The sequence below is a fragment of the Acromyrmex echinatior genome, chromosome 1 (assembly GCF_024713525.1).
Source record: "Acromyrmex echinatior isolate Ae372 chromosome 1, ASM2471352v2, whole genome shotgun sequence".
Lineage (NCBI taxonomy): Eukaryota > Metazoa > Arthropoda > Insecta > Hymenoptera > Formicidae > Acromyrmex > Acromyrmex echinatior.
The window spans coordinates 8,598,055-8,616,424 of NC_141852.1; the positions used below are offsets into that span (position 1 = coordinate 8,598,055).

At 33.6% G+C, this 18,370-nt stretch overlaps 1 protein-coding gene across 3 annotated transcripts in view; it reads right to left on the minus strand.

Moving 5' to 3' along the window:
- Positions 1–18,370, minus strand: part of LOC105146622 (transducin beta-like protein 2) — a 62,011-nt gene that overhangs the window by 19,824 nt on the left and 23,817 nt on the right. For 2 of the 3 annotated variants that reach the window (XM_087413753.1, XM_011057007.2), the window contains exon 3: positions 6,455–12,065. The exons of the other annotated variant lie outside the window; for it this stretch is intronic. In XM_087413753.1, coding sequence (XP_087269879.1) covers positions 10,384–12,065 — 1,682 coding nt within the window. In that variant the 3' untranslated portion in view covers positions 6,455–10,383. Of the gene's footprint in view, positions 1–6,454; positions 12,066–18,370 lie in introns of those variants that run through there. 3 annotated transcript variants of the gene reach the window in all.

The following is an 18,370-nucleotide window of genomic DNA, read 5'->3' on the forward strand; positions in this document are numbered from 1 at the left end:
ATATTTACGTAATCAAGAAGAGCCCAGATAATCCTAGGATTAATGATGCACCTTTCGGATGTCATTGAGACATATATAAAGATCGTCAGATCGTTGTGAAATTTATGATTCATAATTTTGCTATATGACATATATCCGATTAACGGAAAGAAAGGCATCGGATATCTCATCGAATTAATTCTCACATGATAACAGATTAAATGTGTGTATATTATATGTATATATGTATAATCCAAACATATCGCTTATTTTGAGATTCTCGCGGTCGATCATTCACCTCAAATCTCCTCGTATCTCGAGGGCAAATTCAATCAAGTTGAATGACCAGGCAGCCGTTCATATGGAGACCGTTAATAAGAGGCGACCGCGAAAGATAAATTTAAAACGACCGACGTCCATGACCCGCGTAAAAATTTCTTGTCCATCGGCTGCTAGAACGCGTTGACAAGTCGACTGCCATGGTGCTCGTTTCTTCTCTCGATTTTTTTTTCAAAACGTATTTCTTTTTTCTTTTAACCTTCGGAATTGATGTCAAAGTCTATCACAGTTACTCTGTTGCTGAAAATCTATTTAAAATCCATTGCTTTGAAATCCATTTAATTTATGTTAACTAAAAGGAACTAATAACTTTGAAGGAATTAAAATGACGTGACTCGTATAAAAAGGAATATATATGAATACTAAATTTTTTTAATAACAATACTTCAAATTTGCAAATGTAAAAAAATTATTAAATTATATAATTTAATAAGTTGTAAATAGGCAAATCGTCAGCGCTGCACGAATAAAAGAACGATTTTGAAGAAATATTGAAGAGTTTAGATAAATAAAGATCGGAAAATAATTTAGATAAGATTAATTTAGATAAAAATAAATTAGATGATAAATTAATTTAAATGAAAAATAATTTAGATTCGTTAAAATAATTGTGTAGGAAATTCAAATATGATGAGTAATGTTATAAAAAAAAATTAATATTCTAGCAATCAGAGTTTAAACGTCTTACATATTTAATTAAAAAAAATAATAATCTACCTAAATTTTTAGATACTTTAATAAAATACATTCGTAAAATATTTTTTTCCGTATTAAAGTAATCACACACGTAATTGTCATTGACAACTATGAAAAGAAATTTTGAATAAATGATAGCCTTTTTATAGTTATGTAAAAATATGTTAACAATTCAAGCTGAGGGTCTCACGATTATATCTGGAAATCAATTATCGATTTTTCTCGCCGGTTTTAACGTGAATCAAAGCTCAGTCTAACATATCTAAAATCCAGTGAATATATTTTAACATATGATATTATACTTAAACGATCCATGATGACGCCTTGATCTTGCCCGCTTCGCGTGCAAAGAAAGTATCTTTGATAAATTGATGAAATAGCTTCGATCAAGGTTAACATGTTAATATACATACATTGAATAAAAAAATATGTATTTGTAAGATTTAATGATATAAAAATATGAATCCATTCAAAATTGACCTACACAGAAAGAACAGTTTTGCTGAACACACAGATTTGAAAATACTTTTGTTGAATTATTCAAATAATTATGTATGGAGCATTCAAGCTGTTAGAATATTGAAACTTTTTGTAGCACTGCTCATTACGCTTAAGTTTCCTATACATATAATTATTTTGATGGTCCAATAAAATTATTTTCAAACCTATATATTTAATTAAATATTTCAAAATTATTCTTTCCGTATAAAAACTTTGTTTCTGCTTTTGGAAGTTTCTCGTTCAAAACTTTCTTAATTTAAAATGCTTTTCTATATCTAATATCGATGTCATATTACTAAGTACGTTTATTCATATATCAGGAAAAAATATAAAAAAGGGCCTAGTAATGCTTCGAAACTTTTTCTACGTTATCCCTTCTCTCATACAAAAAAATCTGGAAAGAATTATTTGCAGTTTTTTTACTTAAGTTCTTAAAACATAGTTTTCTAACTTGCTTTTTTTCTAGCCACGTGAAGCTACATTTTTTTCGACTCAACATTTGCGAAGAGAAAGTACGTGATTATTGAAGTGATAGTATTGTATATCAGATATCACGTTCGTATCATCATCAGAAGTCATTTAGCAATTTCGTTCTCTAAGTATATAGAGCAAACGTCGTTATCAGGCTTCAGTATCGCTATTGTAACGTAAAATTTGCGTCCTCTAGATGTTTTTTGATTCTCAAAATCAAAAGTTTAACTGGACTTATCGAGATTTTCTTTATTTGATTCCTTTAATTGATTCGAACACACGCAGAAAGCGTGTCGAAAATTAGATTTTTTCCTAATATAAAATTCTAGGAATTTGTTATGAAACTAACTGGTATGAAAATAGTCCTCGTTATTCTTAGACATACGATTACTTAACATACATTTTCGGACATAATTACTGATTGTTTACTGTAAAGTGAATTTTCTGACTCGTTAAAAACTCAAAGTAAGACTTATCTAAGGCTGGATATGGTGCAAAAAATGAACTACGTTAATAAATTTTACAGTCAACGATACGTTTTAGATGTATAAATAAATGTAATAGTTAATACAATATTCGCGGTTTTTTTTTTTTCAAATAAATTCGGAATAAAATTTCGAAGAACTTTTGCGTATATTCATGAAAAAAAAACAGATAACATCACATTTACAATTATTTATTTTAAGTAGAAGCAAACTTTAGAAAAAAAGAGATGAAAATTTAAAAAATAATGAAACAAAATTGTTTGCCCAGCGAAAACGTCTCCATTATTATTCTGTCCTCGAAAAAAAAGAGCAACGGCGAGATGACGTATTATGAAAGTTTCTGAAGATTTATTTCGATTAGGTAACGCTTTCGATTTTCCAGACTATGTGACTATCACCGATTTCTCTCAGCTCCTTATTCTTCTCTTTAATCCGATGCGATGTGGGTGTGAGCATTGCATCAACGGAAAGTATTTGTCAATATGAATATAAAATGGAAGTGTCACGAGATCGGATTCATTAAAACACAATTGTCATCATTAAGGCTATGACATACAAACAAACTTAGCAGTAAGACGTAAGAAGTAAGCAAATCAACATTTCGAATTTTCTTTTGTTACTTTAGTATTGTCTCTACCTCCTACTGTGATTAATCGATTCGCTTACTGTTCATATCTTATTGCTTTACGATGTTTTGTGTACCATAGCTTTTAATCAAACAGGTTTATTGTCATTACTATTATGTTCCTAATGAAGCTAAGCGTTATCGATATAATATCGCGTATCGCAAACACCCACTTGCGAACAAGGTTACAATCATGATAACAATAATCTGATCAATATATAACTCGATACAATAATGATTGCTATCATCTACCTTTGAATTTAAATATGTTCCAGCCTAATTCCTTATCTCTAATACCTAATCTCTAGCCTGCGAACGAATCGCAGAGTACAATGTCATACTAAAATCAGTGAGGTTGTTTACATACTTAATAAATATATTGTAGCATATTCCGGGCTATCGTAAAATGGAATTTCCAGAGATTATATTTTTATAAATTCCATGTAATCACAAATACTGAAATTATATATCAATAAGACAATGCGATCAGAAATAAGATCGAGACTCGGAAAAAAACAATTCAAATTATCTCTGCACTTTGTCACGTCTATGCATTTTGAAAGAACTATCTATGCACTTTGTCACGTTACAACGAAAAAAAAGATGATGTTTCTAGAAAATATCATTAACATGTGATTTTCACGATAGCCATTTATGATTTTTCAATGATTATTTTAATGAAGGTCATCAATGATTGGCCTCTGTTATCGTGATTTTTTAAAACAGTTTATAAGAAACAAATCATCTAATATAAAATGTTTAATGATATAGATAGCTAAATATAAAAAAAATGCACTATCATCAACGTATTATATAGTCTTATTTAATATTTAAATAATATTTTAACATATTATATGCTTATGAAAATCCTACTGCCGGGCACACAATAAAACATACAAAACTCACTGGCAGACGTTAAATAATCATCAGAACGAGCGTTGGAGTAAAGAGAAATTTCGCGTGAACCGTAGCAATGCCAGATTTTATTTGTTCAAAAAACATCCTTTCCAAAATTGGATCAAGAACGAGATGTTTTATTTGGGTTTTATTTTTATCTTTCTTAAAATATTTTTGTGGCTAAAAACGATCAATGATTTCCAACGAACCAATGTTGTAATTTCGTGCTGACGATGAACAATTTAGGAATAAAACACGTGAGAAACGAAAGCACTTAATAAAATCTCGTAGACGTTGATTCAGTTGGCAGATTTTGGGCGCTTAAAACGTTTGCCCTCTTCTTAATGTTTGAAGATTAAAAAATCTGAAACTCGAAATGACTTGCCTAAAGACCTTGTCCAAAAACATTTTCAACACCAACACCCACCGAATCATCATTATCCGAGCGAAGAACCTCATTTAACAGCTGCTGTTCATATAATGGTTTCTCTCTTCCTTGACATTCGTTTTCTCTTTGGTCGTTGCGTAACCTCCTTTATGCATATACACGGTGACATTTTTTTAGTACAGCCAGCCTCGAATATCTGACGATATTATAACTATCAGAGGAACAAGAAAACGTAGCGAAGCTCGCAAAAATTTTTATAGCTATCGCGTATGTAACGGAAATACGGAAGTAAAAAGAAAAGGATTAATCCGGCGAGACTTGAATCTTATCTAATTTCTATCAGAAATTGGAACTGTATAGCATACGACGAATGTATTATTTGTTAGTTTAGAGTGTATTAATCTTTAGGATTGCCGCAAAACTGGAAATCACAGAAATGTCAGGAAAATTGAAAACAACCAGAAAATCAGGGAAAAGTCAAGGAATTTTGCAAAATTTTCTGAAAAATTCTTGACTTTAAAGAAATTTAATGCGTACATTATACGGAATTTTGGAATACTGTCAACTGAATAATTAAATGCAAGCAGCATGTCAGCAACATTAATAGTAATTGAAATTGCTAAATTGCTCTCTTAACAAAATATTCGACGGTTTCTAAATCAGGACGAAAATACAAAAAAATTCAAAACATTATTGAAAGATCAAGGAAAATTATGAAATGTTGTCTAGAAATTAGAGAACAGTAAGGAATTTAAAGATGGTAAATTTACGGCAATCTTGCTTTAGAAGACAGGAGGGTCTATTTTAAAAATTTTACAGCTTTTTCTTGTAATAAGTTTTAAGCCTACGACACATGATGCATTTTTTCGTACTGACTTTCAATTTATTATAATAAATTATTAAAAATTCTGCATTCTGTGTGCAATTCTATTTAATTTAATTATTTATTAAAACGCAAATAATTCAAGCAATCCTAGTAATTTATTAAATGTAAACAATCCAGCAAAAAAAATGTGTCTTGTATCTTAGGCTTTATTATAATTTATTGTATTCAAAATATATACACTATTTCAGCGCCTGTTTCATTACAATGACTTTCCATTTTGTAAAGATTAATTCTTTCAATTAATTTTTGTCAATTCTCTCGGGAAATATCAACTAATTTTCATTTGTAGTTTGTAGCTCATTTGTTCTTAACAATCTAAACATCGAAGCGGACTTGATAGTCGAAAGATACGGATATTTGCCAAAGCGCACACAGCAATGGGAAGAATTGGCGACGTGAAAATTTATTGCAAATCACGCGTTGCAGCTGTGCTAATGCGATACAGTCATCAACGTGTTTATCAATGAGCACATTGCACCTCGCGAATCCGATCATTAGCAGCATGCGCTTTAGGCACAACGGCTGATAAAATACGCAACGTGGAAAAAAAACAACGTAGTCGAAGTCCATATCTCGTCGCGACATATCTCGTGCAAAGCGGAAATGCGCGTGTCAATGTTTACAGCTAGTCGGTTTATGGACTTTGACCAACGAAAAGAACAACAATACGCTTTTTAACTACGCACCAAGCCCACTCGACACGTGGACGAACGTCACTGAAATTCTTGCTATTCACAATCGCATGCCTACCTGCCTACTAGATTTCGTCGTCTACAATTGTCGATATAAACTAGATTGACTGCTTAATTGAAAATTCAGAAAAAAATGACTTTACAATTGTAAAATATTTTAATGATTGATCTTGCCTTTAATTCCTCACTTATGTCCTCTACTATATCTAAATATCATAAGAAAAAAATATATTATGTATACTTTTAAAAAAAAAGATGGAACGGAAGGAAGGTATATTTAATAAAAAAAATTTCCAAAACATAATTTTTATTGATAATTCTCATTAATATAATCTTATAAATATAATTTTATAAATATAAAATTTTAATCAATAATTAAAAGTTTAACGACTTCAAAAGACTACATGTACTCTTGAAAGATTGATAATCCTATCCTCACTAGATTCAAATATGTAACCAATCTTTTTTTTTTATTTTACGATAGTTGTAAAGCTATTTATTTTTTGCTGGATCAAATGTCTCGGCACGAATAGGCAATAACTTCGAGTCGATGATATTCGAATTTTGATAACTTTTTTTCGATATAAACAAGCTGACAAGAATTAAGTGTGCAGTTGACAATGTATTCTTTTTTATTCGTCCTTCCTCCTTTTTTTAATCTTTTTTTTTTCTTCCGAAGAGAACACGCACGAGTCAGATTTAATACCGCGAAGCCGTGAACATCGTCGAGACTGAGGAATATCATTATTCAGAATGAACAGGCAGCCTTGTCTCGCAACGCATTTTTGAAAAACATGCCGTTATTTAAAGGACAGTGCACGTGGCTTGTAAAAGCGTTATCATGATGTCGCGGGATGAGATGGAAATAAGGAGAGGGCCTTCGACTTTCCACGTAAAAAATTCTATAGCCAACGCTTGCCAACAATTTTATTCGCAACGCGACGCCGCGATTTCTTCGCACAAAAAGACAAAGAAAACCTTCTTGGAATCAGGCCGAGTCGCCATTTTTCGCGTTTAGACCAAGAATCAACAAATTGGGTTCCGCGAACTAAGAATACTTTTTACATTCTTCAATAATTGAATAATTAAAAAAAATCAGAGAAAAATAATGTCTTGCAATATGTCTTGTGAAGATTAAATAAAATTTTAATTTTAAAGCCTCTTACAATTAAAGTCTCAAAGCTTAAAATATTTTATTTTAATTAAAAAGTATTATATAATTAAATTAAAATATTATAAAAATTTCAATTTTTATTAATTCTTTACTTGCAATCATATTTTTACTCCCTCCATCTTACAATTTGGGTCTTTTTTTATCCAATCCGAGTTTTTTTTATTGTTCTAGAATTTCAAAAAAATGTAGAAAAAGAGATTTCGACATCTATATTACATTATTCAAATAAATATTACAAGATATTTTAGGAGGAAGAACCGGACCTCTTTCATCTTAGATAAATTTGAGAATAAAATAAAAAATTTCACTTATGCTAAAAGGACTTAAATTGCAGATGGAGAATCAAGATATTTATTTTAATAGATATTATAATCTAGTTGTTTACAGAAAAGATTTGCCGATTCCTAATTTAAACGACGATTCTTTTAATATCGAGAGACAATTTGTAAGCCGAGGTATTTATTGGGAGCGGAGGGAAAGATATTCCAAATAAAAGCACACAGAAACAATGCTACATATATTTCATAATCAACATATATTTACGTTCTAAGCTGTATGACAATGTCTTTATCCTGAACAGGATGTTCGTTGGACACTCCTCCTGCAAACAAAATGCGAGCTCTTTTCGTTGTTTTGAAGCTGAGAAAGTCTTAAGATGATCTATTTTAAGAGCTATTTTAAGACTCTTATGTATATCACTGGAAGAAACAAACGTTGAAATTTGAGATTATCAGATTTCTCGACCACAGATTGAGTGTCCAATGAGTTCCCTGCTATGATCCTCACCAAATTGGCAATCTTGTGACTTTCAGGATTAAACTGTAGTATTGCGACTATATCAGGATTACTGGTATCATAACGCGTTATTGTGACCGCGTTATTGTGACCGCGATTCGATTCATACTCACAACGTTTATGAGCATCATTTGTCTTTGTCTAACATTTGACAAATATTAATAAAGATAAAATGATTCTTAAGCGTGAATCGAACCGTGACCTGTGTGATAAGACGATTCTACAGAATCTGTAGTGAGATCATAATCAGCTGGCTCGAGTGCGCTTCGTACTTTCTTGCTTTACTTTTCATTATTCAACCACGTCGCTAATTGTCCATCAAGCTTTAAAAGACTGGTGGCGATGAGTAAAACTTACTGTGCCTTCCAATAAGTGACACGGTGCGACACAGTGATCATGTCATCTTTGTTTAACATTGGCAAACAACAAGGATATAATGATCCATTGTGTCACACCATGTCACTTGTGTGTGACTTCCCAGCCGCTTGTTTTCTCCACCGTTAGTTTTAAAGTACCGCAAAACTCGTCTTACAGTCGATTTTCACGTTAAAATTTAAAAAAAAACGAAACGCCAAAAGAAATTTTACTCATCGCTGATGCTACTTATAAAATTACGAGTTATAAAATTACGGTACGCGAGGATAGAAAAATATATATAAATACATATTGTACAAGGTAATACTATCGTTACAAAATCCGTTGTGTCTCTCCATATTACTTAAGCGCGATATTTACATTTAAATATTACATTCGTTATCGCAACAGACAATTCTGCCGTTACATGATTATTTAACGGGATGATTGTGAGCGATGCAGTATGAAGATTGTCGATATATAAAAGCGCTGGCAGTCTCTCTCGTGAGAGTATTATTCACATACGTATATATATCTATTATTATACACTCAATCGTTATGACGACTCGTCGTGTTTTCGTCAAAAACTGATAAAAAACAAACCGCGTGTATTATACACGTGGCCGATATGCGTAACAGTACGTGGCTCGCAAATTTTGTTTGTCGGAACATCGCACTTGGTAGCACGTATAAAGAGAAAAAACCTTGCGGCTGATAACACTCAGGATATCAGTAATAATATAATTCCGTGTATCTTCCTGCGTCTATTTGCACAAGAATGCAATTTGGTCGAAATCCATTCGACCGCACGAATATGCGCGTACATGTGAAAGAATATCTTTATTTTTGTATAAAGAGAAATACTATCCTTCTCATTAACTTTCAACAATAAGTTTTAATAAATTTTTAACAATGCAATTAAACGCAATGAATGACGACAATTTTAATCGGAGAATAAAATTAATCAACAAATCAATTGAAATTAATTAAGTTACGAAATCCGTGAGTTGAGTATTTTCCTTATATTCTTTTCAGTTGGCGAGCCACGTTTTAACGGATAGTCATGACCTCGTTCAAGAAAAATCCACGATCCTCTCGGTGGAATTTAAATACGGATCAGTGGAAACAAGAGGCACTTACCCAACCAGCATCAATGACGCCGCTCGTTCTTTTCGTGGGGGAAAAAAAGATGATATTGAATGAAATATGACTGATAAGATGGAATATGCATGATAAAGGATGGTAAAGTGATACGTTATATCGAATAATGAAGACATACGTATCCATGTTAAATACGTAGATTTTCACGAATATACATATTTTTGCGAGTACAAAATTGCGCTCCATAATGCAATATATAATATATGTACAAAGTATATAAAACGCTTATGAAAATTACGTATATACAATACAAAACACATACGAATACATATATATATAAAAATGCACATCGGAGAAAAATAAAATTCGAAAGAAATTAATAGTCGAACATAATTAATGTTTGAAATATAAAGAGTCCAATCAGTAACCGATCGTCGTTCAGTTAGAAAGTAAAATTAGTTCAAGATAAAGTTTTAAAGTAATATCAGATCGATAGCAGTCAAGTAAAGAGTGCAGTATTTAGCGATAGTATAGAGTAGTACATAGTAGAGTAGTATGAAAAGTATAAAGAGTACGAAAGATAATAAATAGATTTAAAGTCTCTGATAAATGTTCGACTGCGCGTAGTCTGTTATAAATTTCTCCGTGATTGTCAATTATGTTACGCGCTGTATGTTACGTTTGTGTTATGTATTGTGTGCGCATAATATGTGAGTACAATAATCGCGTCCCTTATCATCAGAGACGAACGTGGGGACGCAGGAACGCACGTGAGGAACGCATTGCACTATATGTGTAATATCACAGATTTCACCCCTGGAAACGAACACTAGGAAAAAAAAACGCGGTCCTTCCTGATTTATATTTACAAATTAGTTCAATAACACGCGCTTCCTGTCGCGACATTATCTCACCGCGAACTACTGCCAAGACTATCGAATAGTTCTTGTTCACGTAGATGAGTCTTTTCTCGAGATGGCGATTTAATCTAAGATTTTATCTACCAAACAAGAGATTGCTGCCACTCGTATTGGGCCTTTCGCAGCACTAGATCCATAACGACCCGGGCATCCTCAATGGAGTTATGTGTCTCTTCCTGTATTTTCTGGTTGAGCACTTTCCGCGCCAGAGTCTTGAGACCGTTACGATATGGCAAGCCGAGGTAATGCGGGAACATCGCACTGGTATCGACGACGTTCTTGTGGATCAGACGCAGCGCTTTGAGGTCGTTCCCGAGACTGTGGCCCATTAGAATCGTCTCGGCGTGAATGAAATTGAGCAGGTCGTTCTGCACCTCCGGAAGAGTCTTGGTGATGTTAGACATGTCATCTTCCGTGATGCCGCTGAACTTCGTGTTGAAGTCGATGATCTCAGCGCTCGGCTTGACGAGCGTGTCATACACGACCTGGCCGTACAAGTCGACGAGACTCACTCTAACGAGTTCCAGACCCTGCAGTGTGTAGCACATCTCACAATCCATCGCGTATATGCCGTAGTTGTTATCGTGTAGGAACATTGGAGACGGCATAGTGTGCACATATCCTGCGAAGGGCCCATTGATCCCAGGAACCAGGCCAGTCCATACATGCGTCTTCCACTCGGCACAACCGCGCGAGAATCTGGCTTGGTTGCAGCACGTCCAATACCAGCTGTCGTTGGTCATGCGGTTGTACATTTTGCCACAGTGGTAAACGCAACGTTCCGCGTTCAGATACTCGCCATTCTGATCGGCATAGAATACCTTGTAGCATCTGACGCATGTTCTCTCCAACAACCCTGTATTACCGCTTGCGCCTGATTCTTTCTTTTCCTCTCGACTTTTCCTGTTGGCCGAATTATTCTCGTTTTCACAGCCTGTTTTTTCCAGTCTCTTGTTGGTAGAACAATCCTCATCTTGGGTGCTCTTCTTGATGTCCAAACTGCCATCTCTGTCGCAGCTCTTCCTGTGTTCGGAGCTCTGATTGCCCGGACTAGTCTCTCTGTCGGAATGGCTCCCACTATCGCAGCTTTTTTCGTTTTCGGAGTTCTTCTTGTCATCCGAAATACTTTTCTCACTATCCGAATTGCTCTCGCTATCGCATCCTTTCTTGTTTTCGGAGCAGTTTTTCTCGTCTCGATTCTTCTGTTTATCGGAACTATTTTCTTTGTCGAAGTTCTTCTCGTTATCGGACGAGCTTTCCTGCTCGGAATTGTCGGACGAGCTGGAATTGGTATATTGGCCACTGTCACTCTCAATCTTGGGACCTGATGGATATGATATATTGTTTATCATCGCGTAACCCGGAAAGAGAGTCGACTCGATGGGATAACCATGTTCAAACAATTCCTTCGGTGACAATATATATTTGTTGATCGTGGAAGCCAGGCAGGTAGCATCGTTCAGGAACATCATCTGCTGCTGGCTCTCGTCCGGGATGTCATCATTGCTGGAAGTGTCGCTGGTAAACACCTCGAGCGGTGAAGGCTCCTCCGATGCTTTACCGATGTGTTGGAAAGAAAACAGTGAAGATCCCCGAGTCCTGCTCCTGGACGGTTTTCCTGTTTCTTTATCCTCACGACGTGTGAAACTTTGCGATTCTCTGCAGTCCGTCTGCAGTGACGAAGTCTTCTTCTTGAATTCTTTTTTCTTATACGTATGCCCGGAAGACTGGACATGCTTTCTCGTCTCTCGCAAGCTCTCATCTTTATTTCATAGGAACAAACAAATATACGTAAATTACTCCGCAGTCTACATTGCTAAAGATGTCCACACACACACGACACACGCATGCAGATTTGATTCTTCTACCTTTCTCTTTCTTTCTTTCTTTCTTTCTTTAATTATTCTAATTAATGAAGAAATCTCTATTAATATTCGGTACAGTACAAATGATATACAATGCGAAAAGATAAGCAAAGATAAGCGAGTGTCTTAGTGTCTAGTTCAACGAACTCCTGCAAGATTGATTCTGAGAGAGATTAAAACCGATAGATCGCGTTTAAAGAGATACCGTTTCATTCCTTTTAAGACGAGACGATAAGACAGATAAGCGAAATTTATTCACGTGTCAATTTTACGATAATCCGCGCGACATGTATACTTTCATTGTCGTTAAAATCGTGACGAAGACGCTTTCGCTTATGTACGAAGAAGACCGTGAATTTTTCGTAAACGTGTTGCGGACGGCCGCGTTGCGTGTGTTCTTGACCCAAAAATTATCTTGTTTTTTCAGCTTCTGACTACACCGACAGGAACGATAAATGTTGACATAATTTCGTTCGCCACATTTTGTACGTGGATGTACAGACAGAAAACAGACAGACGTTGGATATGCAATTATCCGAAGAATGTCGCGCGAATAAAAGCGAAAGCACGTTCATAAAAAATCCTTTAGAATCGATTAAATCACTCTCACTTGAGCCAATAGCGACAGCCTGATGAAAACAAAACACGGAACGTATGTTATAATATAAAGACGAAAAAGAGCACGAGCTAGTAAAAAACAGTAGAATTGTTGAATTTTTAATAAATGCAGAAATACACTTGTGCAATTCTAAGGAATATTGAGAACAAAAGACAGGAATTCAAGGATTAATGATGATATCTTCAGACATCTCGACAGCACACTTGTTAGACTTCTGTTGTTTAAGGTCGCGGAAACAAATGCAATAGTACAGACGAACGCTCGATACAGATATGCAAGGTAAAGATAGGACAAATATAGGGCCAGATAAAGTCGGATGAAAGGTGTTCCTTAGCAAGAGACACACTTCTAGTTCCGTAAAACGCATAATGCGCATGATGATCATTTTAGCCTCGCGTAACATTCGGTAAACAAGATAAAATAATATATCGCACGCTTTATGCATTTTGCGGAACGTCACAGTCTAACACAGTGAATTACATTTCGTCTTTGTTCAATATTGATAAACAATAATCACTGCAAACCCACGTGTGTTAAAACTAACTTCAATATATGTATGCTATTTAGTTTTCTGTAGAAAAATGATATTACTACACGTTTAAATGCTTTGTACGAAATACCTTGTACGTTTAAATGTATATTTGTATGCAACATAGCGTGTTATTTTTACGTGAGAAAAACATGTACTGAAGTCCACTTTTACACACTTGGATTCGCAGTAATGTAATAGTTCTTTATGTGTGTGCGGGTGTTACACTGTGTCCATCTGTGTTGCTGGAAAACACCGAAAATTAGAGGAAAGAAGAGAAAAAAAAGAAACGTCACATACGTAATTCGTGCCAGCCGTACTTCCGTATGTTGTCGAGTATGTTGTTCAGCGGCATTCGTGACTTTGTGCCACTCAATTCATAGATGCAGCGATTCGTAGGCAGATCATAACGAGGGAAAAACATCCGGACGACTGTTGCTTTCGCGATGATATGTATTCGTGAATAATTTCGGGAAGACGAGAACGCCGCGAGGTGCGTCTTCACGGCGGCGCGTTTTTATTCGCACCCGCGTTACTTGTGCAAACGCATGACGCGTCACGATATTTCCGCCCGAGCGGAGGGGATTACCGTCGGCGGGGATCCGGAATTTACGCACCAGCTTCCGTGCGGAAAAGAATGATCCGCGACACACGCATGATGCCGCGGAGGCACGCATGATGCGTTCGAGAACAAATATCCGCGTGAGGGGGATTGGTCTTTTTTTCTTGAAAGAGCATTCACTCGAATAATGACAGCTGCATTTATATATGCTTCAATAAGTCTAAGAAGCGATGAATAATCGATATTCGTATTGTTTTATCCTAAAGCAATTTTGAAATCTCCTCTGATAAGAATCCCGTCAGAAAAATATAATTTCAAACGAATAATTTTACACTGATTGTGTGAGATATATAAAAGGTGTTTATAAAATTCTTGTGCAGTTTTAAACTATCATAATTACTCTTTTATTCTATATAATAAAATTAATCTGTGAAAAAAGATTAAAATGATTTAGTGAAGTTTAGTATGCATTAATCCTATAATGTTACTTATATTTTTTTTACACTGATACTACTCTAGATGAAAATTCATTTACATAATTAGAATTTATTTCACACTTTTTATTCTACTTTATAGATTGCAAAATATAGAATAACTGAACTAACATTTTAATGTAAAAGAAAATAAACTTTAAACAACCTTATTAAATGTTATTTTAAACTATCAAAATATAATTAATAAAATCTAAACATGAATTATTAAACATGAATTTGCATTTAGAAGAAAATTTCCTATAGTAACATTCCAAAGTTAAAATCTACTAATCTCACTATAATTTAACAAAAATCGCGATCACGAAATTTGAGCCAAGAACACATGTATTTAATAAAATACTGCTTTTTAGACGATTTGTAGATAAAGATAATGTGAAATTTATTATTTATTATAAATTAACTGCAAAGCGTATTTATAGGCGTATAAGCGTGTATCTTAAAAATTCTTCAGTCTTCATTTATCTCCATATGTACGTCAATAGATTGAGAAATAACATCCAAAGAATAAATGAAAATAAAATTGAAATAAATTTATTTACTCTTTTTACAGATCAATTTTATCTGTAGAGAACAGATGTTATAAAAATTTAAAGCTGTACAAGCATTTTATAATCACTCCATATTTTATCGCAAATGAGAGTCAACTTTCTTTACGAAGGAAATGATCTTCTATAAATTCCTCTCAACAATCACCTCACTTCGAACGGATATCTAATTCGATGCGATTATTTCATTCTATCGCCATCATGATTTTCGCTAATGTCACTTCGCGCTCTGATTGTTAACCGGGAGAGAAGAGAGAACCAATCCATCACACGAGAGGGATAATTAAGCTGTCTTTCGAGATAAAAAATAACGGCGGTAAAATGTAAAAGTAAACTCAACGAAGCGTTTACACGCTACTTTCGCTAATTGTGTTAACGACGGAAAAAAAAAAGAACACAATGTATATTACTTTTTGTCGGTCAGCCGCCTCGGTCACGTCCTCGCGATAAATTTGCGCGACGTTCGCGCGTTCGGACGCTGGTCGAGATAAAAATAGCGAGAACGCGGTTGCATACAGTCGTCCGTAAGTATAGTGGCCGAAGGAGAAACATCTCGCGAAAGACGCGTGTACGACGTAAGTGCCCCTATTCGCAAATGCCAGATATTTGTTCTTAAAAAATAGCATGACCAATAATATTTAAAATAATAGACATTTAATGCATCCTGTATGAAAATTATATATTATTTCTATACTGAATATAAAAATTACCTTTAAATTATTTTATTAACATCTACGTGATTGCACAAAAAGCGATACGTTCCTCGCGGAGAAAGTAATAGATATTAAGTTGATGCTAAAAATCTGTGTTTTTTTTTTCATCAAGATTTATATCAAATAGAATTAGTTAGGAAAAAGAAATTAGAAAATTGAAAATAAATGTTAAATTTCTGTCTAGATGAATAAGAAAAAAAGCATGAAGTGAAACTTATGTGATAATTATGTTTTTTAAGTTTTAATTTTAATTTTATTTATATTATGTTGTTATTAATTTTTAATTTTATTTATTGTATAGCTTGATTATATTTATATTATATTATTTTGTAGCTTTTACCAAATGTAAAAATTATCTTTCAACTATTTTATCAAACATCCACCGTCAGTGTTCAAGAAGCGATACGTTCCTCGCGGAGAAAGTAATAGATATTATGTTGATGCTAGAGATTTGGTTTTTCCATCAAAATTCGTACCAAGTAAAATTAGAACAAAATAAATTAAAAAACCGAAATTTGAAAAAAGTAAAAACTTTTATCTAGATAAATAAAAAAGAGCATGAAGAATAAAAATGAAGCCCGTGGCACGATAGTTTTGCTTTTTAAGTAAAATATATTAAAATTATGCTTCCAACTTTAACAAATATGACAAATCTCTCGCATTAACCTAATAAGAGATATTTGAACCTAAAGTTTTTTAACAATCTTTCGGGATTTTGTTAAAAATATATCCAGACTATCGAGTTTTCCAGGAAACCAGGTAGTTGGATGCAACGTTGCTCGTATTTGAATTATTTAGAAATGCAGCGATATGGTTAATAAGCCCCGATAAATACATCCTGTATATTAATTCAGCTTCTTTTACTTCTCGCTATTAGTATATATTTTTTACTTACTTGACCTTTCCGCAAAATTGTTAAAAAATTCAAGATTTCGACTCGTAAGCTTCCACCGCAGGTATCTCTTCGGAGACGTCATTCGAATCATGCGAAATCGAATCTAGCCACGTGCCGATAAAGAATAAACGCAAATTGCGACTTGTTAATGGGAGTAACACCGAAACACGTCGAAAGTTTCGCCGGCATCGCAGAAGCGGGATATCGATAATTGAATTCGAGCCAACTGCGCGCCCAAACGGGAAAGAGCGGCCCGCGCGAAAGCAACGGAAGGCGAGACAGAGACAGGCGGGAACGCACGTAGAAGGGAAGATGCGGACATAAGAGGGAATCGTTTGTTGCTCAAGTAACGGAATGCGGTATGACGGCGACGTTTCAATATGTACCGTTGCGTCATTTAATAAAATCATTCCTCTTCTTTCTCTCTTTTGTCCGTTCGAGGAAACCTGGTACTACTTTCCGGTGAAGCGTGACTAAGTCGTTGCAGCCACGAGAATCCGTGGATTCCCGCGATAATTTCCATCAAACAGAATTATGAAATGAATGACGCCGACCGACAAACTGTATTCAAGAGCTTAAATTGGAATCTGACTAATGGGAGACTTGTGATCGGTGCTTACGAGATAAATTAACGGCAAGCCGTTAGAATTTGTAGCTATCTATAATTTAATGGCTGTTGATTACTCGATTAAGAATCTGATTTATTATGCGGTATGATTATTATATTATTATTTATTGACGTAACTAATTTAATTGCGTAACTCGGTGTTATCTAGCTCCGTGTATATTTAGAGCGTATCTATTGATGTATTTAGCGACGAGTCTGGGAACTGGATAATCCCGGATAATATAATCGAGGTATTCCGTTAGAATTTTCTATCGCAAGGAAATTATCAATGTAAAATTATATAGTAATAGAATTAATAAATATGTATTACATATTTACTTTAAGAGGTAGCTAATGAATACCGTATACAGAGAGTTTGAAAATCATACTATATTTTATGTCATAATATTTCTCATTAAATATTAATTTGCAAGCAAGTTAATATTGGAAATTGCTGGATGTTTAATACACCTACTGTTTAATTTTATATAAACAATTAATTTGTTATAGATCTTTTATGATGTAGTAAAAGATACGATTTAAGTAGTCAGTTTCCTAAATCGTAAATTCTCAAACATCCTCGTTTAAAAGATATATTTGCGAATAAAAACAATAAAAAATAGGATTGAAATGGTTTATATACAATATTAATAATGATCACAAAAAATATCCAATACAAAATAATATAATTAATGATACGGTTTGACAATTAATGTTTTTCTATCAGATACATTTATTTTATAAGTATATAATTAATACATAATCATAAAATAATAAATAATACAATAAATAATATGTAAATAAATAAATATGAATTGTCAAATCGTAACAAAACCGATGCAGGTGGTACGATTTAGGTAACATGATAAATTTTATAAAAATTATATATATATATATTGATCTAAACTTTATAATAATTGTAATATGTACATAAAATAAATATATATTCTACGATAAATCATAAAACTACAGAATAAAATGCATTGTTAGATTATTATCAACTATATAAATTGATTATTAAAAATTGCATCAATGTATCCGATTTTTTTTTAATGTACGCAAAATAAGATAATTTAGAAATTTTTGTGTTTTTATTTATTTATATTTTTATTATTAATAATTGTCATCATTATTATTAATAATTGTATGTTCAATAATAAAAAAAAATGTATGTATGAGATACGATATATTAAATCATATTTAGGTATATTAAACAACACCCTCCTAAATTAAGAAAT